At 41.1% G+C, this 26,115-nt stretch overlaps 1 protein-coding gene across 2 annotated transcripts; it reads right to left on the bottom strand.

The window, feature by feature from the left end:
- Positions 1-5,590: 5,590 nt before the first annotated feature.
- LOC308087907 (golgin subfamily A member 7) lies at positions 5,591-25,874 on the bottom strand. 2 transcript variants are annotated; one of them, XM_080432148.1, is made up of 6 exons: positions 25,825-25,874; positions 23,735-23,860; positions 15,373-15,525; positions 13,142-13,243; positions 11,437-11,489; positions 5,591-7,091 (listed from the first exon to the last, which is right to left on the bottom strand). In XM_080432148.1, the coding sequence occupies exons 1-5, from the start codon at positions 25,831-25,833 to the stop codon at positions 11,448-11,450; spliced, it is 432 nt and encodes a 143-aa protein (XP_080288274.1). In that variant the 5' UTR covers positions 25,834-25,874; the 3' UTR covers positions 5,591-7,091; positions 11,437-11,447. The 2 variants fall into 2 exon arrangements, with proteins under 2 accessions (XP_080288274.1, XP_080288275.1); XM_080432149.1 differs by lacking the exon at positions 25,825-25,874 and adding an exon at positions 24,019-24,099.
- Between the last annotated feature and the right edge of the window lie 241 nt (positions 25,875-26,115).

The raw sequence follows: 26,115 nt of genomic DNA on the forward strand, positions 1-26,115 counted from the left end.
CTCTTACACATAGAACCCATTTCATAGCTCATCGACAGAGTGAAAGGGTGTTTACAGTTAAAGCTCAATTATATATTTATGCCACATAAATTCAATGGGCTTTAAGGCAATGAATTACAGTTGTCATAAGTACAGTAATTTAAAACTGAGAAAGGCAGGAAGCCTCGCCAAATCTTTGTGTGGGCTTTAAATTATGACTGATTGTTTGTGGGTGAATATGATCTGTGGATGTTGGAGTGAATCCAGACTTTTGCTGTGGATACGCATTAACATACAATTTCATTGAATTTTTTCAAATGGGCTGTCGACACATCTTAGCATTTTGTCTTTATTGAGACAAAATAGTAAGACAGCAGATAGGGAGATACCATAGGCTAGGGGTGACAGGAGAGAAGGAATTTCTGGTGGGATTTGACACCGGTTGTGGTTCTGAAAAATCATTCAGTTGTGCACACAGATGATGAGAAAATGTGTTATCTTTAGTGTTACATGTATGATGTAAACTATCCTAATTTAGGGCCTATTATTCATTTGAATATACAGTATAGGCATCCAGCAGGCATGGACTCCTAGATAAAAATCAGGCTTTGCCATGCAGGCCTAGTCACGCCAGGAAGAATGACTCATCTGTCAACATGCTGCCACTCAGACATTAGAGGTGTTTGAGTCAAAAACAGACCACAGGTGTTGGTTAGTAGTTTGTCTATGACTACATATTTCTAATGCAGGGATTCCCAATCTTTTTCCAACATTTAGCACACTTAAAAAACAAAATCCTCCCGGGGACCCATACTCTTAAAGAAATGTTTACCATTAGATATAGTATAGATGAATAGAATTATAACTTCACATTGTCTATGGTCTATACAATGGGGAGAGAGATGGGGTGGGGGGTTGCCTCCACTTCCAAAACCACTTAAAGGCGACCCCAGCGTCCCCTGACACTAGTTTGGGAATCACAAAAGTCCAATCGTTTTGTCTTGGAGACACAGGGTCCCCTGACACTACTTTGTGAATCACAGAAGTACAATCATTTTGTCTTGGAGACACTGATGCAACATTCCCACCCTTGACTGACAACATGAACTCACATTTCATACAATGGGACAGTGTATGGCAAAACAATAGCCTGCACAGTATGAATCACTGTACACAACAACAAACAAAGTGTTTAAATAAGTCCAAACACTATCAGAGTCAACTTAATGCTTTTGACAGCCAAAGTGGCTTGAGGAATGTCCGCCCAAGAAGCATATGGAGCTTTATAGCTTTATAGACGAACAACCAACCTTCAGATCAACAATTGTCAACTTCACACCTCCAATTAACACTTCATAAAACGGACACGTTTACATTGTAAATCCTATGTGCCTATGTTATGTGTTTATGCGTATCAGACCACCAAGTCTCTATACAGGCCTACGCACATTTGTAAAATTATGAAGACATTCTATTGACTATTACATCCCCCAGGGTTTCGGTTATTTGTAACCTTAACCATTAGGCTACCATTACTCAAGCCATAAACACAAGACCTAAACTTAAAATGGAACCTTGACATTTGCGCCCAGTGAAATGTCCTCACTTTAGTTTCCAGGATATTCCTCGTCTTTCTGTCCTTATGAGGACGTTTGTCACAAGAAAAGAAGTACACACACACACAGTGTCCCAATATGGCTAATGCAAGAGACCACCAACAGTGCCATGGCAGTGGGATTGAATGAGCCATTGACTTGTGTAATATGAAACAGCAGACTTCAGTCAGTAAAAGGAGACGCTCAGGTGACTTTGGGGGGAAAATCTTGTCCCGCTCTTTAAGGCAACAATGAACAGGCCTCATGTGATAAAAGGTTAAATGCAAGGTGGACTCCAACAGCAGGAGAGAGGATATGGTTGATCAGTTTTTTCCCCCTTCTTTCCCTGACCCCTGGGAGAACACGTGACATTCTCCTAATTTGTGCTGAAATCAGATGTGAACACGGTAATCCATTAATGTACCCGTTTTACTGCAATTACCCAGGAACTGGAGATCTAAATGTTATATTTAGATTTAAGGGGTTGAGGTGAGGTGACCTAAAATGAGTATAATAGTACTAGCCATAAGCTTCAATTCCTGGGCCCTATTTCACGAAAGCAGAATTAGGGGTTAAGCCTGGATTTAACACCTATCCTGGCTTAATTTAGCCAGGATTTGCGATGAATGAGTTTCATGAAAGCTGAATTATCTTGCCAGATTAGTTTAGCCAGTTCACCCTGGCTAAGTTTATCCATGACTTGATTTCACGAAAGAAAATTGACGCAATCCTACTTTAGTTACCATGGCAATTTAGCTGTGAAGTTAGCCTGGTCCGGACCAGGCTAACAGCCAAGCTTAATTAATCCAGTACCTTGTTCTTCAAGTTTTGTGATATAGCTGTTAGTCCAATGACTCCAATCTTTCAAGGATTCTGCTATCGACTTTCATGGTCTTTTATAGGAATACGTGAAACCTGGCTTTACCATCCTGGCTCGACACAGCCTGGCTTGGCAAGGTCTAGCTCGACAAAGTCGCTCCTTTTCAGCCTGGCTTGGCGTTCATGGAACGGAATAAACCAGGCTGTACGGACCAGACTTTGTCAAACCTGGATTTGACTTAAATCCAGGCTTATTTAATTCTCCTTTCGTGTAATAGGCCCCTAGATCATTAAGTTTAGCCTGGTTGCATTAATGTTAATGCCAAGAAACTAGACCTTCCAAAATATAATGAAATGTCAGTCACCCACCTCATATTAAATGTATTCATGCATCCTCGCTTACACACAGAAAGAAACCTCCCTACTACCCAGCAGCATCTTGAATCCAGTACATCTTTTCTAGCCTGAAATTCACCTCAACAACAAAAACAAGAACAACCAGATGCTCACAGGAAATAAAAAAGGTAACTATTGTAAAAAGTGTCAATGATGCTCACGGATTAAACGGGATCAAGTCGTGACAAAACAACGGACGATCCGGTCTCTCAGGAGTAAACAAGAGGAACAGCTTTATTTATTAAAAGGCAGCTGCCAACATGTTTCGGCCTCGGAAGGTCCATTTCCCCCGATGAAGACCTTCCAAGGTCGAAACATGTTGCCTTTTAATAAATAAAGGCTGTTCCTCTTTTTTACCCCTGAGTGCCTGGATCGTCTGTTGTTTTTTTCACAGTGAGAAATGTTGGTTTTAAGGTGGACTCAGGGACACTCGTCTGGTCCTGCTCCATAACTCCTGTAAAAGCAAGATAAATTACTGACCTTGAATGGCAGCCAGCACTAGGATGACCATACTCCTTTTTTCCTCCAGGTCACGCAATAACTAAGAACTGTGTAAATTGTGTCTTAATACACTAGGTGTAAGTAATACATACTTACACCTAGAGCCCCCATTCAAACTTTAAAATGTTCATCTTAATGTGGACATGTTTGCCTGAAAAGGAATCTTTGAAATGTTTCATAGTTGTAGAATTGTACTCCTTTAAAAGTTCAGAGATTTATAATGGAGGCCGATGGAAGATTTTGGGACCTCAAAAAAACACTTTCACCTAGAAACTCCACTGTCTTGCTCAGCGACAACTCAACATGTGTCCTGACCTGGAATCAAACCTGGATCGACCAGAGCCTCTGGATCCCCGAGGTAAGCTCACTGACCACTCAGCTATGGTCGAGTCACCACTGAATTATTTTCATATAATATTTATATTGTTTCTCTGTCATTACTAGCGGTGGTGGAAAAGGTAGTCACATTGTGTACTTAAGTAAATAGTAGCACACAATGTAGAAATACTTTGTTACAAGTAAAAGTACCAGTATTATTACCAAATAATTGCAGTGGAGTATGTCTTGCTCAGGATCATACTGCAGCAATCAGGTCTTGAATCTGTAACCTACGACTCACTATGCAGCCACTCTATCCATTCACCTACAGCTGTTTCTATGATATCTGTGGATCTAAAACATTTTGAGGTCAAGGCCCCCATGTGAAAAGATGTAGTGTCAGGGCACCCCATGAGAAAGTATTAGTATATTTATATTTATATAGTATATAGTATATTTAAAGAATATATATATTCTTATTCCGAATTTGTCGATACTTTCACACAATGTCAGGGATAGCAATCAAACCTACAGTATAACATTCTGGTTCACAGGCCGGCTGTGCCTTGCCCTGGATTGGCAACCAGACTATAGTACTCTTCCCACTTTATTAGTGTGGTTGCCCTAACAGGGCAACCAGACTATAGTACTCTACCCACTTTATTATTATTCCACTTTCTATATAAACATTTTTCTTGCGCGCTATTTCTCCCAGTTTATTTTTCCCAATTTCGTGCCATATGTCAAATTGACCGGCTTCACCGGGACCAGACTGCTTGTACTTTGCTAAGAGATTGTTTGCATAGTTTAATTAATATTGATTTATTAGTGCATTAAATGTCCCCATCCACTTTAATGGGAAAATGAAAAAACTCAAATTCAAGTATTTCTTTCTCGGAAACCGTAAGGGCTAGAGTTAAAAGACTTTGAGGGGAGGTTCATAGTTTATTGCCAAATTATTAATAAAAGAATTACACCAGTCGGCCACATGGTGGCGCTATAACAGCCCACTTTACCTTTTGGCCTATAACTTTTGAACCGTAGGTCGTAGAATAAAAAAAAATGTACCCCTGGATTCCGTATAGGCCACGCCCATCTGCGTTTGGATAGATTTTCCGCCATTTTGAATTCTCTTCAAAACACACTTTTAGCTCCTCCTCCCACATATTTTATCCAAATTACACAAAAATGGTACACATGATCTCTGGACCCATGCGATAAACATATCCAAATGGCATTTTGATAGTCCTTACCGTTCGTCCGTAATTGGCTTCCAAAGTTAGTGGGAGGGGCCCGTTTTATGAAGAATGACAAAAATCGTCCAATCAATCCCAAATTTGAATCACATGTCGAGGGTGGTTTACTCAACGAATCCCCAAAAGCATTTCCACTTTGATCCATAGGAGGCGCCACAAATGCGCAAAACGTAACCGTTTGATGCAAAAACATGATTTTTGGGGGAATCAGTTCTCAAAAAGAAAAGCAAGTGATCTCAGGAGTGACATGACGATGTCATTGGCCCGCTACATTTGTGGGAGGGGCCTGTTTCTTTAGTGGGAGGGGCCTATTTCCTCAATTCAAAACGGCACGTGTCACGAACGCAGGATCCGATCGGCACCGAATTCGAATCGCACGTCGCACGGCCTCCGACGGTATTCCTCCAGGCGTATTCCTCGAGTCCCGGCGGCCGCGACCGGCGTCGGCGCAACCACACTTTGCAACTTCCCAGAATTGCGACGCGTCTAGTTAGTTTATATCCTTGCCGTTTCCCTGAAAAGCATGTAACGTGTTTTTTTCTTTTAAACTATATCACTTGCTATAACCCTCTTACTTTTGTGGTGTACTGATCAAGGCCAAGACTCAGACTTGAAGGGTACAAACCCATTATTCAGAATTTTTGCACAGAGCACTGGTTAAACAGCCAAATCATAAGGGTAAGTATTTCTCTCAACACAGGTTCTATATATATATTCACATTAACCCTTGAAATCTTGACATTGGGTCAAAACAGTGAGCCAAGGAAAAGCAGCCATGATGATGTAAAAGATGTACACATTAGTTTATTACCGAACAATTTCAAGGTTAAGAAACAGTTTGCAATCAAAATAAAAAAAAGAATGTAGAAAAGTTACCGCAATTTATCAAACCCAATGTAAAACAAAAAAAAAACTAAACATAAAATGGCCAAAGCAAATACAAATGTGTAATCCTAAATAAAAAAAACTAAAAAAAAGAGGGAAAAAAACAAAATCTACAGGAAAAAATATTTACATAATGAAAACAGTTTTTTCACTAGCGTTCAGATAATAAACATTCCATGGAATATATATTTGGAACATATGTAATCATGGTAATCACTGATTAAATCAGTAAGGAACATTTCAAAAAGACATTCTGTTAACAGAGCACATTCATTAGACATCCTATCTGGATCCAGCTATTTACTATGTTGAAAATGCTGGGAGGATTCAATGACAAACGGAGGTTCTCAAAGTCAGGTGCTTTGGCCACACTTTACTTTACTATGGCCATGTTCCAGAGTTTAACCAGAGCAACTACCCTGTGGGAAAGTGATATTTATAATATATATTATAATAATACTTATACAAGAACTTAATGAATGAAATTTGTGCTTAATGCTATTGTAATTAGCAGGGTGTAAAGTTTTGTGTTACCACTTACATTTGCGCTCACAGCCTTGTACACCCATTATGTTTTAGTCATTTACCTGATAACATCTGTCCAGGGTGATTTATAATTGGTGAGTGGCTCAATAACACTTTAACAGAACACATTGCTTTGGAGGTTTGGTTTCCAAATCAAGATCTTATACATTTCTCCCTGTTAAATACTTCTGATGTAGACTACCGTGAAGGTTAATACTCAGGTTAAGGTCACTCTATGGTGTAAAGTGTTACCGATTCTTTATAATACAGTCAACCAACATCTTCCAGAGAGGGAAGTCAAGAAAATCCTCATTTTCAGATGTTGTTTGACTTAACCTATGAGCAACTGAAAATTATAACATGAATCCACTTGGGAGACTTAACAAAGGCAATGTTCAAAGCCAATACAGGCAATATCGACTAACAAGAGCACTTCTTTTTAAATTCTTCAGTCAAATGTATCCTACAGTATGAGTGGTGTATATATATACAGTATATGTGTAGAAAACATGGTTCAATCAAAGACCAGTAGTCACCAAACACTATGCATGGCACAGCTAACCAAACTTATCTGATAGAGCATCATAGATATATAACATGCAAAATACAAAGATTTAAGTTAATACAAATAGATTTAAGTTACACAACAGAGGAAACAATGATACTGTATACTGTACATACATGAGTTAGCTGGGGTGAGCTGGGTATATTTGGGGGGAGGATTGTTTGAGACGCATTTGTAAGGATTTTGGGATCTTTGTCTTCTGGGGGAGGTAGTAGATCCCCCTGAAGCCCCTCTGATAAAGACTGGCACCAGCTGAGGAAACATGATGTAGATAAGAATGAGCATTTTATAATACAGTTTAGCCATCATCACCAATAGGCCTGTCACAATTATTACATAATCGTCGAATCGCAATTATTTTATATAAATCGCAATTATTTTTGTAATCGTCATAATCAATTCCATGTTAAAAAATGTCATATATCTTCAAAAAAATTCAGAAATAGTGGAAATAGCAGATCTATAAGCTCAAAACGCGTCGCGATGCGACGCGTTTTGAGCTTATAGATCGGCTATTTCCACTATTAATGTTTATTCTTAAGTATAAAGTAATTAAATATGTGTTATTTGTCATATCTGCCCTGTGCAACTTTTGTTTTACGAAAGCTACAACAGAAATGTAATTTTTATTCATAATGTTCCATAAATTTTCGACGACAGAAACACTATTAAATCGTTAATCGCAATTATTTGAGTGATAATTAATCGTCAAATTAAATTTATAATCGTGACAGCCCTAATGACCAACATAGAAATTACAACAAGACTGGAATGACATTTCGGTTACAGCCGGCTACCTAAGTAAATGTGCTATTTTGGAAAATGTTTTTTAGATTTGTATGTTTTGTGACTCCCTCTGTTTACTCTTTCACACTCTCTCCCTATATTTGCACTGGAAGCGATGCAAGTTGACTCCACTGAGTGTGTGTTTGTTTTGTGTGATTTATTTGGCAAAGTCCACCCCAGAGATGGGAGAGAACGTAACGTATCCTCCAAATGCTGCTCTGACTGGTTGCCACAAAGTCCAACACGTTGCTGGGGAAGTCACAAAGTATGGAAACACTAGGCAACAGGGGATGTAGTGTTAAGACAGCGGCTTTACAAGCCTGCTGTAACAATCAGGTAGGATAAAGGATAATTCCTTTTAACAGGTCGTTCATGAAAGTCCTTGCGGTCTTGTTTCCAATGAGAACCTGTGAGCAATTAGGGGTTAAGAGTCTTGCTCAGGGACAAATTTCATTTCATCGACACATATGCTGGCCTGGCCTGGAATCGAACCTGGGGCAACCAGGGCCTCTGGCTCCCTATGCGGGCTCACTAACCACTCAGCTATGGCCGCCCCAGGTGGCCTCCAACTGCAGGAATGAACCTCTTAGGATTACACAGCAGCATATAGTACCTGTTTGCGATAAAGATGGCTGTGTTCTTTATCCAAAAATGTTGACATAAAAACGTATATCCGTAACATCGAGTTATTTTTTCTGTGTCTTGGGCGTGTACTTCTGCAAGTGCTTTCTTCATCTTTGAGCAAGAACGTTTTCATCGACATTGAAAGTTGTCAAACAAGCAGTTCCACTTGGCTGCGCTTTCAAGTTGGAGCAGACAAAAGTTGGCAAAGAACCCATAACATAGCACAGTAGCTGAACAGTTTAGCTCCCAATAAACATGCATGCATACATGCACAGCCAAATTGCCAGCCCGGCTTAAAGACTTGATCTATATGAAAATGAGCAGCTGATTACATTCCGCCTACACTCTCTGCAACATCCCCACTGACAGCGGACGCTCGCCTTGTGCGTGGTCTATTTTATGGTTTCCACACAGGCAGGTGGCTGTGGATTTGGTACAGAGGAAGCCAAAGCATTGACATTGTATGATCTTGCCCAATTTCCATTTCCCTTTGGGCTAATACATTCATCATGAATATCTTTAAATGAGTTAGCAGCAGGTAAGGGCCCACCGTCTTGCATTTCAGAAAGAAAGAAAAACATTTGTCTGTCCACGTTGCCTGTTCAGGAAATCGGATGCTTTCTGTGCTTTGGGAAAAACTTGTGCGGTGCGCAAATGATCAGTTTTCCTTGTGACCTTGAAGCCCCTGGCCCCTGTGCTGTTAATATTCAGACCCGTGACCTTTCCATAATAGGACAATCTCTCCAACCACTTTGGATACCCTCCCTGCCTGCCTGGCCTGCCACTGGCTCAAATAAACAGAACAGGTCTGTTTCCCCCCCCACAGAGCTAGCTGTCTGTCTGGCGGCTGATCCATCACACTCTTCCATCAGCCCTATGCTTGGTCCTAGGAGACTTCTAGACAAACAGAACAGTACTCCGAGCCAAAAGGGCCTTCAGCCAAGACGGGGGACGGGACGGGGGGGGCTCACGGCACAGAGGTGAGGGAAGGGGAAAGTTAAGAAGAACAAGGAGATGAGCTAGCTAGCACGGGACAAAGCAGCTTCAGCCCTTACTAGTACTGATTAAGTGTATGAATGCACACACACTGCCTGCCCACTGCGGTTTCGCCTTCTTCTGACCATGGCCACGTTCCAAAACACTACTCTCTCAGCAGCTACTTATAAAAAGAGACGGTTTACATTCCTAGCTGAGAAATGTATATGTATAGAGAGGCACTGGGCAAGGAATTTCAAATGAGAAAATGTGCTTGTTTGATAGACGGCCCCCATGTCTTATCCGTCTGCATGGGGTCTATGGTCTTAAAAATGTTGGCCAAACATAACATTCCCCATAGGTAAAATATTTATGGATAAAAGACTTACTTTGGCGTCGACTGTAGCGACTGCAGCTATGATGCGGAGCTCATCACGTGTCAGATTTCTTTTTTAATTAACATTATTTATTTATTCAACACCTGCACGGTGTAATACATACACAAGCAGGAGAGCATATCCGGAGGTCTTAATGGGAAAATTGTGTTCTTTGTCACATGAAATGAGTTACACTCGTGGAAAAGATGAGATTCAACAGCAGAGAAAGGATTTATGGAAGGATATGTGGTGCTCCAGAGGCTAAAACCTTAATCCGTCTGCCATGGAATTTATTTTTAAGGGAATCTTCAATGTATGAAATTCAGCCATGGTTGAGTTGTTGCATTGGGCAGAATCAAATGATTTTAACGAGCTAATGCAAAGGAATACAGCAGGAAAAGTAAATAAAAGCTGCAGAAGAATATGATGTGTTCTCGGTGCTTTATCAATAGAATGGTTTAATACAGCAGGGGTTCTTGGACTGAGTTGACCAAAAACAAATGTCTCTTAAAAATCTGTGAAACCCCATTTTTGTCTTGCTAGGTCTTTTCTCCATCATTACATTTTGGCAGATGTATCTCATTCACTCCCTTTCTGACAACAGCTGTAGTGTGGAGCAGAGCTGCACATATTGCAAATATTAATGTCCGGTTTATGCATGGACTGTCACCAACTGACTCAAACCCAAAACAGCGAAAAATCTAGATGCATAAAACCTTGCTTTTTCTATGACTGTCAGCGACATTCAATTGATTTTGTTATATAGCAGTTCACACATCAAGTGTCATGGTGGCGACCAGTCAACAACTGAAATCTACAGGTCATCTCTAATGGTGCTGGATGATAAAAGCCAGTCACATTACAATATGTATGAATCAAACACAATCAATATGTCTTAACATTTTTGTGGACTTTTTCTAAACTTACAATATATCTCATTTAATATAGGCCTGTATTTACTGATGTCACACTACTGAATGTGCAGTTTATCTCAGATAACAAGACCAGGAGACCTGGTTCTGCCAGACCCAGAATAAGTACTTTATAAGATCAGAGCTCTACGTCACCGGACTTCACATGACGTGTCAGCCTGTGTCTATGCCCATGTATGGACGAAAGGGGGACAGACTTTTTTGGCTGGGGCCGGAGGACAAAGTGACCATGCCCATGTATGGAAGAAACAGGTACAAAGCCTCATGTAAGCCCGACCCCTTGGGTCTGGCAAACAGGAACAAAACATGCACTACGTCACGGCTAAGCCGGACTTCACATGACGTATCAGCCTGTGTATGCCCATGTATGGACGAAAGGGGGACAGACTTTTTTGGCTGGGGCCGGAGGACAAATGGCCCCTGCCCATGTATGGACGAAACAGGTACAAAGCCTCATGTAAGCCCGACCCCTTGGGTCTGGCAAAAATAGCAACAACTAGAAAAGAGCGAGGTCTCCACCAGGCCGTGTGGAATGGAATGGAATCTGAACGATCTGACTGATCACATGACTCCAGAGATAATGTGTGCAGATTTGTGTGAGATTTTGACAAAATGTGTAGGAGTAGTAACAAAAAGTGTGTTTTGAAGATAACGTGAAATGGCAGAAATTTTGTCCTGGCACAAATGGCCAGGGCCTATATGGGGAGTAGCGTTATGATCCAAGGAATCCAGGGGGAAAATGTTTTGATTGTACGGTTCAAGAGATAGAGGCCAAAACGTGAAGTGGGCTGTTATAGTGCCACCATGTGGACCCATGGTGGAGGTTCTTCCCTGCCCTACTGGAAGTGTGCGTGACTGAAATGAATGATGATTAAAAATACTTCCATAAGTGATTAAACTCACCAATGTGGCTTTTATCTTCCCAAGCTCCTGTCTTCAAAGACGGTGATCTCAATCTTCATTAACATCTAGTTAAGGAACAATATCTGACACGATTGTTTTCAAATCAATTCATGGGAACGGTTTTGTGTTCAAAATGGAAAAATCTGGGTTTTTACAAAATAAACCGCTTTAAATGTAAACAGAAAATGGATTTACATTTAGTCTCTCAGACCAGTTCCAAAACAGACATTCAGATGGTGGTGGTTAAGATCATCATCAGACATGCAGAAATAGTCATCGGTCAGACTTCTCTATTGAATCGACAGGGGATGTGTGTGTGTGTTGTGGTTGGGACTAAACAAAGGCACAAGTGTGACATTCTTGTCAATCTCTGCACTCCCCAACTTGCTCTCAAGCCAAAGTCAGCAGAGCAACAGCTTGGCCGTGTCAAAGACATAATCCAGGTCAGTTGTACAAATGAAAACCATCATACTCCAATAGAGAGAAAAGAGAGAATGGCCCTCGGCTGCAAACGATTTCAATCATATTTTCCTTTTTTCACCATTTCTAATCCACCAGTTACAATTAATTAGAATGTTGAGTCACCCATGACCCTCCCCCACACAAACTCTTGGAAAAACCGAGCTGTTTTGCACGCCCGCTGATTTTACGCAGATGCTATGGATTACATACACAACTTTTATCTGGTGGTTATTACAGTGCATCCCTACATTTCCTGTAAGCTGACCAACAATGATGCTTCCCATTTATTGCCTGCAGGTCCAGATAAAAGGCAATAGAGAGGGTATGTGGATAGTTGCAATAAGCTCCATGGCCCATTTGATTTGTTAGGCATTAGGACCACTGAAACACGCAGACTGCAATAGTGCATCTCTGTGCTAGATTTGTATATATATATATATATTTCTCAAAATATTTTCTATTACTGGCATCAATAGCATCCTGTTGCAAAATAAGTCCGGCTGTCAGAGGGACCATGTGAATATTGGTTCGAAAATATCCCCTGGACCATTCCCCAAATTCCTCTTTTTTAATGTCAACTGTAAAACCTCGTAAAAACCTCTTTCTTCGTCGTTTTATCAACAGCCAATATAACAGCTTCTTCTAGCTCATCGCTATGTCTAACACATCAACAACAAATTGGGATTAATATGCAATATCCATCCATCGGCTAGATACGTGATTTGGTGTAGTAGGTCATTTGTTCGAGCAATAATTTCATATGCCCTTTCTTTCCCCATCCCATGACAATCTCATTTACTATATTATGCTCCAGTCTTGGATACGAATTTTAGTTTTTCTTCCTCAGCTCTTCTTTATTCGTCTCGTGCCTATCTGACTTACACAACCATTGTTAGACCACACCTAACATTCAATAAAAGTTGTCAAGGCATACAGACATCCCTCCATCATCACGCTTCATTGTTGGCTGCTTGTAATTGTTGAGTGTGTATGATGTCAAGCTTATCCTAATGTTGTAAACAAAAGTGTGAATGATACTGTCAGCACATCAACCACAAGAGTCATTTAAGATGTGACTGTTAGCAGTTAGAACCAAAACCGCTTTGTAAAAGCTTTATAGTTAAAGCTAGAGGGAAAACTCCAACTCTTTCCACACACCTTGATGCTGTTGAGAGAAGAACTGAACTGATTGTCCTTATAAAGAAATGTTTTCCTGGCAACAAAACACATAAGGTAAGGATACAACTCTGAGTCCTCTTTCAATGGGATCAGTGAGCAGGAGACCTCGTGGGGCGTAGATCTTGTCGTTCTGCTCCTGAATGTACTTTGCAATCTTCTTCAAAACCTGAAAGCACACAGGAATAACAGTTACAAATAGTATAACGTACAATTTTTTTATTATTTTTTTAAAATTTTTATCCCACGATTTTGTAACCCTATTTTTTACACCCAGTGCCAATTGTCTATGTAATCCTGGGCACTACCTTCCCTCTGCCAACCTAGGGAGGCCAGGGCCGAGCTCATGCCTCCTTCAATGCATGAGAGCCAACTGACGTTCTTGTCACCTGACAGGGGAGAGTTTCCCTGGTAGGACGTAGCGCGTGGAAGGAACACGTTATTCCAACTAGTTCCCTTCCCCTCCATCAGGCGCCCCGGCTGGCCAGGGGGAGGCAGTATAGTGACCAGGATTACTGCAGGTTTTTGTGAGGGTATTAACTACCCTAGGAGACACGGGGAGAACCTGCAAACTCCACACAGAAAGGCCCTTTCGCCAACCCCACCCAGGGTATGGGCACTGATGACGCGGAGGAGAGAACACGCCCCCAGCGCCCACAGCGTCCCCTGCGGGAATAGAACCCAGGACCTTCTAGCTGAGAGGCACGGTGGCACAGCTACCGACTGTGCCACCGTGCCCCTGATAAATAATAATAATGTATAACGTACATTTTTTAAATACTATCAGGAGGCTCTAACATTATGAGATTCTCAGCTGAATACTGAAGCGGAGTGCTTGCTTCCCGGCATTGGGTCCACACGACTCGCCTCGAGTCCTGGTCTGTGTTTTCCGACTTTGCATTCTTGCATAATACAATACAAATACTAATTATTATTTACAAATGCTTTTTTGATCCTGATCTGGCTCTGTGCAGGGTACGTCTTTGACATACTTCTACACAGACGGACAAACACAATCACACTAATATATAGCACGTTAGCTAGTCTTCAATATCTTGCAGCAGTGGGACGTTCTGGGAACTCTTCATACCTGGGATGAAACTTGCATACCATTGGCTAAAAGGCCGCCTCCATAAAACAACCAGCCAGCCTGCTGCATTCTTGATTTTTTTTCCTCCTTTTTGCCAGGAGCTGAATAGTCGACTCCAGCGAATCTTTGGCTTTGGCAAAGACCAGCTAATTCAAATCACCAGACTTTAGAAGGGTCTCGTAAAACCGCGAACCAAGCCAAACTGTTTTTCATCCTCGATTACTCCTGTCCACTCCAATACAAATCCCCTGGATAGGAGAAGCCTACTGACACACTGATTCATTTACATTCCGTGTGGGTTGGGCTTAAGAGAGAGGGGTTTGCCAGAGGTTGAGGAGGTATATAAATCATACACATTTTGCAAGCTTTTTACAGAGGATCATAAAGCTGTTGATTTACGGCCAAGCTGCATGGATCCACTCAGCAACAACATGGCTTCTTAGGGTTTGAACCCACTTCAATAATCTCCAATGTGGCTTGTAGACACATTTGTTGATGGGTCTATGTATAAATGTAGTCAATCCACAATAGCCTTTTTTTCCTCCTCTGTGTGTCTGTGTTTAGGACACTGGGGTGAGAGAATGACTGTGTGCGAAATCTGCGAATGAGTGAACGACAGGACGATAAGAATGGATGAAGAGACAGAAAGAGAGAGGGAGACCAAAATGTTAAGATACAGTAGAGGATGAAACAGACATGGTGGGATTATTGAAAGAAATGCAGCCTACATCTTTAACCCATTAAGACCTGAAGCCGATTCTACATAAATCCCAACAGTATTCTGAAAAACCTATGTTTCTATATCAGTGGTTTTCAATATTTTTCATGTCAAGGACCCCCAAAATGATATGTATTTGGCCGCGGACCCCCATCTCAAAATATTTAGTTCCAGGGACCCCCCAGAAGCAAAGATTTGAGTTAAAAATGTTCGCTTTAAAAATATATATATATATTCAAAGATTTGCACACATTTTCACGATTTTTCAAAAATAGCAGATATACAAGCTCATAGCGCGGCACTCGGTGCCGCGCTATGAGCTTGTATATCTGCTATTTTTGAATAGCCAAAGTGTAAAATAAGGCTTTTTAGCTCAAATCAAAAAAATGACACAGATGCGTTCCAGGTCTTAATGGGTTAAAAGCCACGTATTATAAGCAGAACTTATAATTATTACAAGCGTCTATTGAGACATCATGCAATCTCCCACCTTCTCATAATGGGTCTCCATACAGAGGAAGATGGTGTAGGCAGTGAGGCAGGCCAGGCAGCCCTCCAAGTACGACTGACCGCCAAGCTTTTCCGCTTCGGCGTAGAGGTTATTCAGTGTCCTCACCGTCTCTTCAAACTGCTGCTTGTCAATCTGTAAAAAACACACACAAGAAAAGCCATCTGAATATAAAGCAAACCAGATCATTCATTAAAGGAGTAGTTCACCCCAAAAAAAAATCAAATACACACCCCATGAAGCCTTGAATTCATGGATTTTTTTGGTTTTTGTCTCATTCCTAAGCCAATAATTTGATTACCGCCGCCTACCGGCGTGAAGTTATTGGCTTAGGAATGCGACAAAAACGAAAAGATCTCCATGAATTCAAGGCTTCATTGGGTGTGTAATTGATAGAAAATAAGTAATTTTTTGGGTGAACTATTCCTTTAACAAGGCAACGACACACACACACACACACAAGGCAGGTAGCTTCCCGATAAATTGATAAGAATGGAGCAACTAAAGGTTACACGTTATATCCATTGGTGGCTGTGAAAGCACTCTGCTCAGCACACACACACACACACACACACACACACACACACGCACCCACACACAGTCATACAAGTGGTATAGATTTTACATTATCTGCTACTTATTAGAGGTTCATCCCCAAAGGGCTGAGTGAAATGTTATTGTTTTTGTATTCATTTTTCATCTCCTTCTGTCACGGATTTGCTAATTCCTGTGAGACGGTAAATGATATCGACGTGAAATTTTCACCAAGGTTGGAAGTTATGTGCGTGACTTGCACAACAAATATGAATACAATCCTTTGATTGAATCAGTTTGGGCCCTATGATAGATGTTTTACTTTGAAAACATCACAACTCCTACACCTTGATTTGCACAGAGCTTGCTACAGACATCCCTCTATCATCACGCTACAAATTTGCCTCAAGAACTACAAAATTCGGTCTGGCTATATTTTCCACTATTTTGAATTCTTTTGAAAAACGTGATTTCGTGCGTATCAATATTGGACCAAGCTTATCAAAACTGACAGATACAGCTGCTGGTTGATATATCTTATTCATCTCCAATGAACTTCAAAATGGCCTGGCTCAGCACATACGGCAAGTACATAGACCAAAGCCAACAACTGCCAATCACAAGACTGGATATGTCTGAAGAACCTGAAAAATTACCTGAAATGTTCCCTGAAATCTATTGGTGTCCCAAAGACTTACAGACCCACATTTGGACCCCTGGTATACATAGACCCACCCACACACACACGGCACCCCTTCTACTTGTATTCTTTATATATTTTATTCATTATAGGCCATATGGTGAACTATGAAAAGGTGACTTTTCGTTCCCACATCTGGGCTCTACTTTTTCAATGCATTTTTGAATAGATTACACCCCCCTGTTGACTTAAGTTTAAAAGTTCTCCGCAAAATATCCTGCAGTTTTTTTGTCACAAGCTATAAATGTATATAAATGTATAAAAAAGTGTGTAGTGATTGTTTTGCTTATAATGTATTAATATTCATTTTGACAACACAAAATCTCTCTCATACTGTTATGTATACTGTACTGTAGCGCGCCTAAGAGACAAGTATTGATGCATTAGTACAAATTTACCAAAGCTTAAAAAAAACTGCTTTAACTTGAATGACTGGCACCCCACAAAATCTTCTTTGAATTTACCAAACCTGCCTACCGATGATGTCACTAGGCAGGTTTATGAACTGTTCACAGCCCTGCTCTGAGATTCAGACTGAAATTCTGACAAAAATCATCTTATAATGAGCGCTAGTGAGGAGCAATTATATGAAAATAGGCTGCAAATGGGTTTATCTTTTATATAAGTGGACATTTAGCCCTCAAGGTTAGCGCTACAGGAAAAGCCATGGTGTCACCAAAACGAGAAGCGTTCATCTGCCAGGAAGCATGAAGCTTCACAGCAATTTCGATGGCAAACCAGCCAAGAATTTTAGACCAAAAGTGTTGGATAGACCGACAAGACAATGCCATCCTTAGATTCCTGTCACCACTAACAGGACTAAAAACTGATACGGGGACAGCCATTTTGCTAAAGGTAATGTTCGGAAATGGAGGGAAATGACATTAAAAAAAAGTATCACTTTGGAATATTCTATAGAAGATTTTATTCTGAGAATTCAATTTAAAAAAAGGGTTGCACATATCTATTGGACACATGTGTCAATAACATTTGTTTAAATTGGTACTTAGTGCAGTGCCCGACCATTATCAGAGTACTTGGAGAGGCAAGTCTATGACATCAGTCATCAAATGCCCACCCACCCACCCTCCCCCCACACACACACACACACACACACACACACACACACACACTTTGTGTTTTATTCGGAGGTTGCGTGCTATAAATGTGTTCTTTAAATAGTTAAAGTTGTACAATGCAAAATCACAAATAACGATTTTTAGCAACCTCTGCTGGTCACTACCGTCACTGCATACAATTTCCCTAGTCCTCGATTACCCAGAATTCCATTCGTTTTCACCGGAAGCCGGAAGCGTTTCAAAAAGCGATCTTTTAATTGTTTTATACTATCTACGGATCGTTTCTCTTAGCCAGTGGAGCATTAGTTACCATGAGCTGTGCTTTCTTTTTCTGTTCTTTTTCGATCTCCCAATCCTACATTATCTTAAAATCAGCGTGAGGTTCCTTTTTGTTAATAGCGCGGTAGTTCCTGGCCAAACAGGAAACCGTTGCGGTAGTTCCTGAGGACGTCGGCCACGACGTCATGACGTTGGCCAGGAACGTCATTTTCCCGGGAAAGTCCCCCCCGTACACGTTCAATAGAAAATATATAAATAAAAGGCTTCCGGGGGTGAAATTCACGGAGTGGGTGTTGTGAAACTTTTGCCACTCGCAAAAGATATACAATTTAACTTTAGTTTTGTTGAAAACGTTACCTAGTATTACTTTAAGAATCAACTATCATTAATCAATGTTATTCTGATTATAAGGGTTTGAGTATCAGCAATTCATTTTTATGTTGGTGCTTTGTTTGATGGCCAGTGCCAGCATAGAGGGCACTGCTCAAAAATGTTAAATCTTCACCGTTCGGTATTTTTGGACCAATCAGTAAATGAAGCGCCGTCTGATTTTATTCTGAAGATCAAATGGAAAATTATTCTGAAGATCAAATGGAAAATGCTCTAACAATGGAAAGTCCTCTAACAAACCCCAGATCACTTTTTTTCCCCCTTCTGCTCTGGACCAACGAGTGGGTGAATTTTCCCAGACATGTAATTCATCAAGGCAGAGAGCTGCACCTCTTTCCAGAAATGGCAAAACAACTCTGAAATGAGAATGCCTCAGCTGTATGATCTCTGTGTGCTTTCACTTAACTCTTTAAGACCGGGAACACATCCGTGTGTCATTTTAAGATTTCTTTGGCTATTCAAAAATAGCAGATATACAAGCTCATAACGCGAGCTTGTAGATCTGCTATTTTTTTTTAATCGTTTTTGCAAATCTTTCAATACATATTTTTCTCAGCGAACATTTTTAACTCATGTTACAACTTCTGGGGGTCCCTGGAACAAAATATTTTGAGATGGGGGTCCGCAGCTAAATACATATAATTTTGGGTGGTCCTTGCCATGAAAAACTGAGAACCACTTACAGCAACATACGTTTTTTCAAAAAACTGTTAAGATTTAGAAGACATTTGTAGAATCCCCAGAAGCAAAGATTTGAGTTAGAAATGTTCGCTTTAGAAATATATATATATTCAAAGATTTGCACAAAATATTCACGATTTCCCCCCAAAAAAGCAGATCTACAAGCTCGTAGCACGGCAACTATGAGCTTGTATATCTGCTATTTTTGAATAGCCAAAGAAATCTAAAACAGATTGACTGAACTGACACACAGATGCGTTCCCGGTCTTAATGGGTTAATACTTAGCTGGACACACACGCTGGAGATTCACCGTGACCTTATCTCCTGACATGGAACTCACCGTGTATTAACTCAACCCTATATCTGGGGGTTATCAAGACTTCCTGATAGCATCAAGAACACAGTTATGAAAATGGGCTGGGTAACAATAAAAGCAGCCTTTCTCAAGCATTCCTCCCACGGAGGCAGGCTCCATGGATGTTTTAGGGCCTAGGGACTGCTGCTGGACTCTGCCGTTGTTTTGACTGGGTTATCAACGCTAGTCTCTCCACAGTGCACTCACTGAGACCCACTCAGAACATCAGAGATAAGAGGAGAGAGGAGGGGAGGTAAACCTTTGGCTGGAGCCTGAAGCACAGATAAAGAGCCCTCGAAAAAGTGTGTTAGGAGTTGCTGCAGTAGTAATAAAGAATGTTGTACGCTGCCGTTTATTCAGACTATATGGACCCTATTTTTCATGTCTTAAGTACCAGGTCTTATGACTTAACTTACAGACCTGGAGGCGTGGCCAATGCTGTTTGGCCACTCAAAATAGTGAAAAAGCATTGGCCACGCCTCCAGGTCTTAAATTAAGTCATAAGACCTGGTAGTTAAAAGACGCAAAAATAGGGCCCTATATGTTATAGGAACAGAGACAGACAGAGACACAGAGAGAGAGAGAGAGAGAGAGAGACACACAGAGACAGAGACAGAGACAGAGAGAGAGAGAGAGAGAGAGGGAGAGAGAGAGAGAGAGAGAGAGAGAGAGAGAGAGAGAGAGAGAGAGAGCAGGAGTATGGAGTATGGAGTATGGAGTATAGATAGAAGTCTGTAGAGCTCACCAGCAGCCAGCTGGGCCTCTGGACTCCTGGATCCCTGAATAACCCTCTAACGCCTGACCCCCCATGTGCTGGAAGAATGCAGCCACAGCAACATGCTCCAGCTCAGTGGTCTGATATACTAGTGTTTTGATGCCTGCCTATACAACAGCGTTAATTCAACGCTGGAGATTTCACTGGAATTGAACCAAAACGGGTCCATTTGGTCCCATTAGTACACTCTCAGTTAAATGAACGCTCAGGAGTTGACAGTGTGCAATAGCAGCTTTTGTTCTACACGTTTCCTCTGCTGTGAGCATCCATTCTGTTGTTCAATTATGTCCAATGCATGCACGACATTTGAACATTCCAAAAATGCTGCTGCCATGATTGAGTGATGAGTGAGAGATAACAGTGCAAAAGGGTAAACTAGGCCTCTGGATTTGAGCATATTCCTGGAGAAGTGGAGTACATCTGCGCTTTATTCACACACTCCTCATAAATAGCCATAAATAAGAAAGATGATGTCTATCTGTACACACTATGTAGAACTGGCAGATGCGCTCAATTGGAATATGCTGGGAGGATTTACCAGAATAGACTATACCTACAAAAACAAAACATATTAGGCACACAGTAAGCCTAAAACAGTGTCATCCCATCACTGACACTAGTGTCATTGGTGGGACGTTACCCTCAGGAACATGCAGGAGGATGGATGGTCGAATCCCACCGAGACTTCATCCTCTCTGCTTTCCTTTATATCACCTAACCTTGGGATATGGGCTTCATTCTACCGATGTAAATACGAGATTTTGACACCCCCCCGCAGCTGCGACCTTTTCAGTGCATTTTCTAACTGTAAAAATGAATAAGGATATGTACAGTACACTCTACCTCCATTGAACTGACCTGCACAGTTCCCTTGCACTGAATCCAGTATGTTCTTATGTTACACAACTCATATTGTTCCGCACCAACGTCATCAAGACAAATTACCGTCCGTCTAGAAACTATGAGAGTAACAAAATTCTGTCTCAGCTAACTTAGCTTGTCTGGCAAAAGAAGCTGCCAAAAGCATTTTAAGATACAGAGTGCTTTCCCAGTTATTTGGGATTATTCTCCAAAGTATTAAAACAGAAAAGCACTACCAACAATAATAAATCAACAGCCCCAAATAATAATGATAAGCAAGAATGTGCCGTTTCAACATGAAGACTACTGCAGGGATAGATAAGCCAAACAGCAGAAATGACATGTTAAAGTAGAAACAGATTGAAATAAAGATATATTTTATCGCTATAATAGTCCAGCAATAGTCCAGAGGAGGTGACATAAATAACAGGTCAGTAAAAAAAACAGGGGAAAAAGCCCACTTAACAGCTTGGCAACGCGCTGGCGCTGCATATCTGATAGTTTGCAGCGAATAATAAAAAGATATGTTGGAAACACTTTTTTATTATACGATACTGAAGCAGTTACCTCCCTTAGGAGAAAGCCCACTGTATTTCTCCAGCCATTTGGCATGTGTGTGTCTACACAAAGTACATCCTACAAGAAAAACCAGACAAAGACCACCCAATCTAGAGGGAAGCGCCATTAAACCACTAGGCTTAAGTGCTGCTAAACTGATCATTTCATGTGGCTACATGGGTTGCAAAAGCTGCTGCTGCTTTTTGTTCGATGAACTCTGAACCGATCACCCACCACGCACTTTCATGTGGCACCGAGTCTGTTCAGTCTCTCAGCGACCTGCTCTTCTTCCCCCCCCACGATCATTACTGAAGCCCCTGTCTGCTCGCAGTCATATGAGGACAGTCAGGACACAGTCCAGCAGTATTCTTCTCTCAAATTGGCGTCTTTCAAAACGGTGGTGGGAGGAATTTGCGTTCCACATCTATGCTAATATTATCAATACTAGACACATTGTAGCACCAAAACTCTTCTTTGCACGCTTTATTGTAATAAACCGTTGTGCTCTTTGAAAGAAACCAAGTTAATTTGAAATTCTAAGTTTGTTATTTTTCTCTACAAGTTGTGCAGTATTCCAGTTGTGGAGGCCTATCATTGCAAAACAGAGGAAAAACGCTGGCCTAGAACTTGTTACACAACTTGTTCCACAACACCTTGGGGATAGGACGTGACCATTTGATAACCCCAACAACTTTAACAGACACTAGTTACCTCTTATCCTTTGTTATCGGTACCAGAACCTGGAAGTTTGGATGCACATAAGAATGGCAAGCTCACTGGGACAGATCCACGAAGAATGTACAACATGACTGTGCTCTACTTTAATGGCACTCTTTAGAGCACTTTAGAGTGCAGCAGGGCAGACCATCCCCTTGGACCAAAGTCATTGCACCAGGATCAGCTCTCCTCCAAATGCATTCCTCCGACATGTCGGCACTGACCGGCAGATTGAGAGAAGTTCTATATCACTTTGTTTTGGCAAAGCTGACTTCAAGCATACATAAACTTCCGCTGATACTGCCATGACAAAAAAACTAGGGACGGCCATGAAAAGCCGACTAGTCGAATAGTTTATCAGGAACATCACATGTCAACTACCAGTTTACAGTTAATGGTATCCATGATAGACATGTTGATCGTGAGACCACAAGCTTCTTGGCAATCAGAGCTCTACTCTGATTGCCACCCAGGCGGTGAAACGTAAAGGAAAGCCACCGGGAAGTTGCAAGTTGGAACTTTTTCTGTGTGTTTGTGGTCATAATGCCATTATCTGCGGGGACGGACGTCATAAGAAAGTCGGTGAAAATGTACACTGTATCTGCAACATATAGAGCGAGCGCACTCCTTTCTAAACTTTGCTTCGTCTGTGACTGAGAGCTTCACTCCAGAAGTTCGGCTGGGGCGGGGGAGGCGACTGACACACACGGCTAGTCTCAATGCCACGGTGAAAAGAGCATAAATGAGCATCGGGTCCAGTACGGGTCTAGAGACCCGGCCAGACCGGTTCTAGTAAATTTGAATTATCCTTGGTCCGTTGGGGTACCAGTTTTCCTCGGTCCCCCTTCGGGCCGGGTCCAATTATCCACCGGTCAGTTTCAGATCGGGTCCAATTCTTTTAACCCGTGCTACCCTATAATCTCAATGGATTTTTTAAATCACCATCAAATGACCATAAATGAAGAAAGATCTAGCACACTGCTCTTGCTCAGGCTGCAGCCTCAAGTAACTTCATTTGAGCTGAGTGGATGTGAGAATATTTCCTTTGCAAAGATTAATCACCATTAACCAGTGACCACAGACAGATCTATGAACAGCTACATTGTTATAGTTTGAGATGAATTTATTCTTACATAACATGCTACAGATGTCTCTGCAATGTAGACATCTGTAGCGTGCTGTAGATGTCTCTAGTCTCTCTACCACGCTAGCCTCGATCTCCAGGCTTGCAGACATCTGTGGCATATTGTAATTGCCTCTACAGTGCAGACATATGAAGCAAATTCACAAGTCTGTAGAATGCTATGTACTGTATGTGTCTGTGAAATGTGTGCATGGCTGCATCATGCGTGTCTGTATCTAATGATGGATTGGCACAAACACACACAGAAACAGACACAGATATATATCTTACTCTGGTCTCCAGGTCAGAGGGGAACTTAAGCTGGAACTGGCAGACAGTGCCGTTGGTGTAGTCTCTCTGGATGAAAACTTTAGCAGCAACAGTTGCCTGCTGCCTCATGTCCTGCAGGCTGTGAGTCTGTAACAAATAGACTCCATTTAATAGGGTAAGAGTTTCAAATTTGTCCCTTTATAATGATAACAGAACTTAGAAGTTACAAATGTGTATCGATTATTTTATTTCAACGCTTGACATGCAAAATACAAAAAAATATTTTCAGGGAAGCATATCGATACAATCTTTGGCTGGTAGCTAGGTATTATTCAGAGGTCCTGGAATAAAATGGGGCTGACAGCCATCAATCATGAAAGGGTAGTGCTCACAGCGCAAGCACGATCCAAGTGCCCAGGTGCCAAGTTCACATAAAAAATAATAAGGACCACACACCAGTGATATGAGCGCCTCTGTTTTATTGCCTGTCAATGATTTTGATCAAGAGATCTTCAGAAGATCTCTTGATCAAAACATTGACAACGCAATAAAACCGTGGAGACTAGTACACATAAAAGAAAATAAGGTTTGCATGCTGGTGAAATGAGCACAGCTTTATTGCGTGTCAACATTTCGATGAAGAGATCTCCATGCAGTAATTCCTGTCTGATGAGGATCTCTTGATCAAAACAGAGACACGCAATCTGAAACAGTGGAGCTTATTTCACCATTATGTTCTTTTACGCTGGCATCAATCAGCCACCAGGGAAGAGAAATAGTTCTTTCTCTTTAATAAAATGTTCAGTACTTGACACCGGTCTAGAGCACAGCATGTGTCACACAGCATCGGCAACAGCTGTTACTGTTTGAAACATAAATCAGGGGTAGTGTTTTGGGTTAAAGAACTTCAACAATCACTGATGTTAGAATAAACAAGACAAAACCCAGAGCCTTTGAAATAATGAGAACACAATGATCACTGCACTGCGACAGCCTGTAGGCTGCATTTTAAACTATTAGTGCGAGCTCAAAGATATTGTTGTCTCTTGCTGGAGCTGAAAGTTATTAAGAGTACTTAAAGCTATTGTTTGATTATAGCTTTGTGCTGGCAAACAGATTGGAATCAAAGTTCTCCAGGGTAACATTGTGGTTATGCAATGTACTAGCCTACATAGCGACGATGTTATGACATAACAAAGTTAATGGCACAGAAGTGCACATGCAATGCAACTTATAATTATACTTTTTTTATTTTTTATTTTTGTTTTACTGGTGATCCAATGTAAAAAGAAATGTAGTAGATATTAGAGTCTGGGGATCTTAGTATAAATTGATTTTAAATTGGAATTGACAAAAAAAAAGAAGAAGCATTTTAAGATCCCCAGACCTACTACTACTAAAAGTAATCACAGGGTTTGTGGTATGTTCTTTCACACTGTTGTTATAGCATAATATTCATGTATTTCAGTGTCACAAAAGTGGTTTCCCTCAAGTTCTGTGACTAGAGGGAAATACTAGAGCAGTGGTTCTTTAAGTGGGGTCCAGGGACCTTCTGGGGGCTACAAATGGATCCCATACAGCAGGTCTGTAACTCTGAGTGTACAAATGGAACCCAACTGCTTCAGTCTTTTTTAATAGCGATCTGTACACTCTCAGAGTTATAGGGATCTTTAAAATGAAAAGGTTTGAGAACCCCTGTACTACAGCAAATATTAGCACACCAGGTAAGTTAGCCAGGCAGGCTAGTAGTAGAATATCTAACGTTACCACCGTCTAGTCTTGCTTATAATATGGAAAGTCTGACCTCCACATTAATGCAACAATAACGGTATAACTGATGTGATATGACACGTAAGACTGGTTATTGTTTAGTAATGTGTCTTTAAACGTTGGCTTTAAGTTACTTTAGCTGCTGAGCTAATGCTCGTCATCTTTCCTTCAGACCCTCAGGTCGGTCTTTGAATCTATTCTATGGACCAGGCCTGCATGCTGTAAACAAGCTTTATAGATGAGTGTATGAAGAGTCATTTGTTGTCTTGTTGGCTGTCTGTCCAACTATATGTTTTAAATGGTATTGGTTGACATAGTGTTTGTATCTTTTTTTAACTCACCTCTGCCATGTTGACAGCTTTCTGTTTATCTTCCGCTAGTGGGCAGCGTTGCCAGGTTTTGCGAGAGAAACGAGCAACCAGGTCTATGAATACGAGCCCAAAAGAAGCGAGCCCTTCGCCCTTGCCAAAAAAATCTTGGAAACAATTTTGATATTTTGACAACACAAATCTTGTATGGTGGGTCCCTGGCACAACATGTTTTCAGATGGGGGACTGCAGACAGATACGTATTAATTTGAGGCTCCTTGACTCGAAAATGTTTGAGAAACACTGATTTAAACAACATTAGGA

Source organism: Gymnoscopelus braueri, assembly GCF_963280865.1.
Source record: "Gymnoscopelus braueri genome assembly, chromosome: 7".
NCBI lineage: Eukaryota > Metazoa > Chordata > Actinopteri > Myctophiformes > Myctophidae > Gymnoscopelus > Gymnoscopelus braueri.

What these genes read in the sequence shown, in the direction of transcription:
- LOC308087907 (XM_080432148.1), bottom strand. An exon ending in TGGAGACCCATTATGAGAAG is followed by an intron (nt 13,244 to 15,372) that starts GTGGGAGATTGC and finishes GTGTGCTTTCAG; the next exon opens with GTTTTGAAGAAGATTGCAAA. An exon ending in TTGAAAGAGGACTCAGAGTT is followed by an intron (nt 11,490 to 13,141) that starts GTATCCTTACCT and finishes ATGTTAATGAAG; the next exon opens with ATTGAGATCACCGTCTTTGA.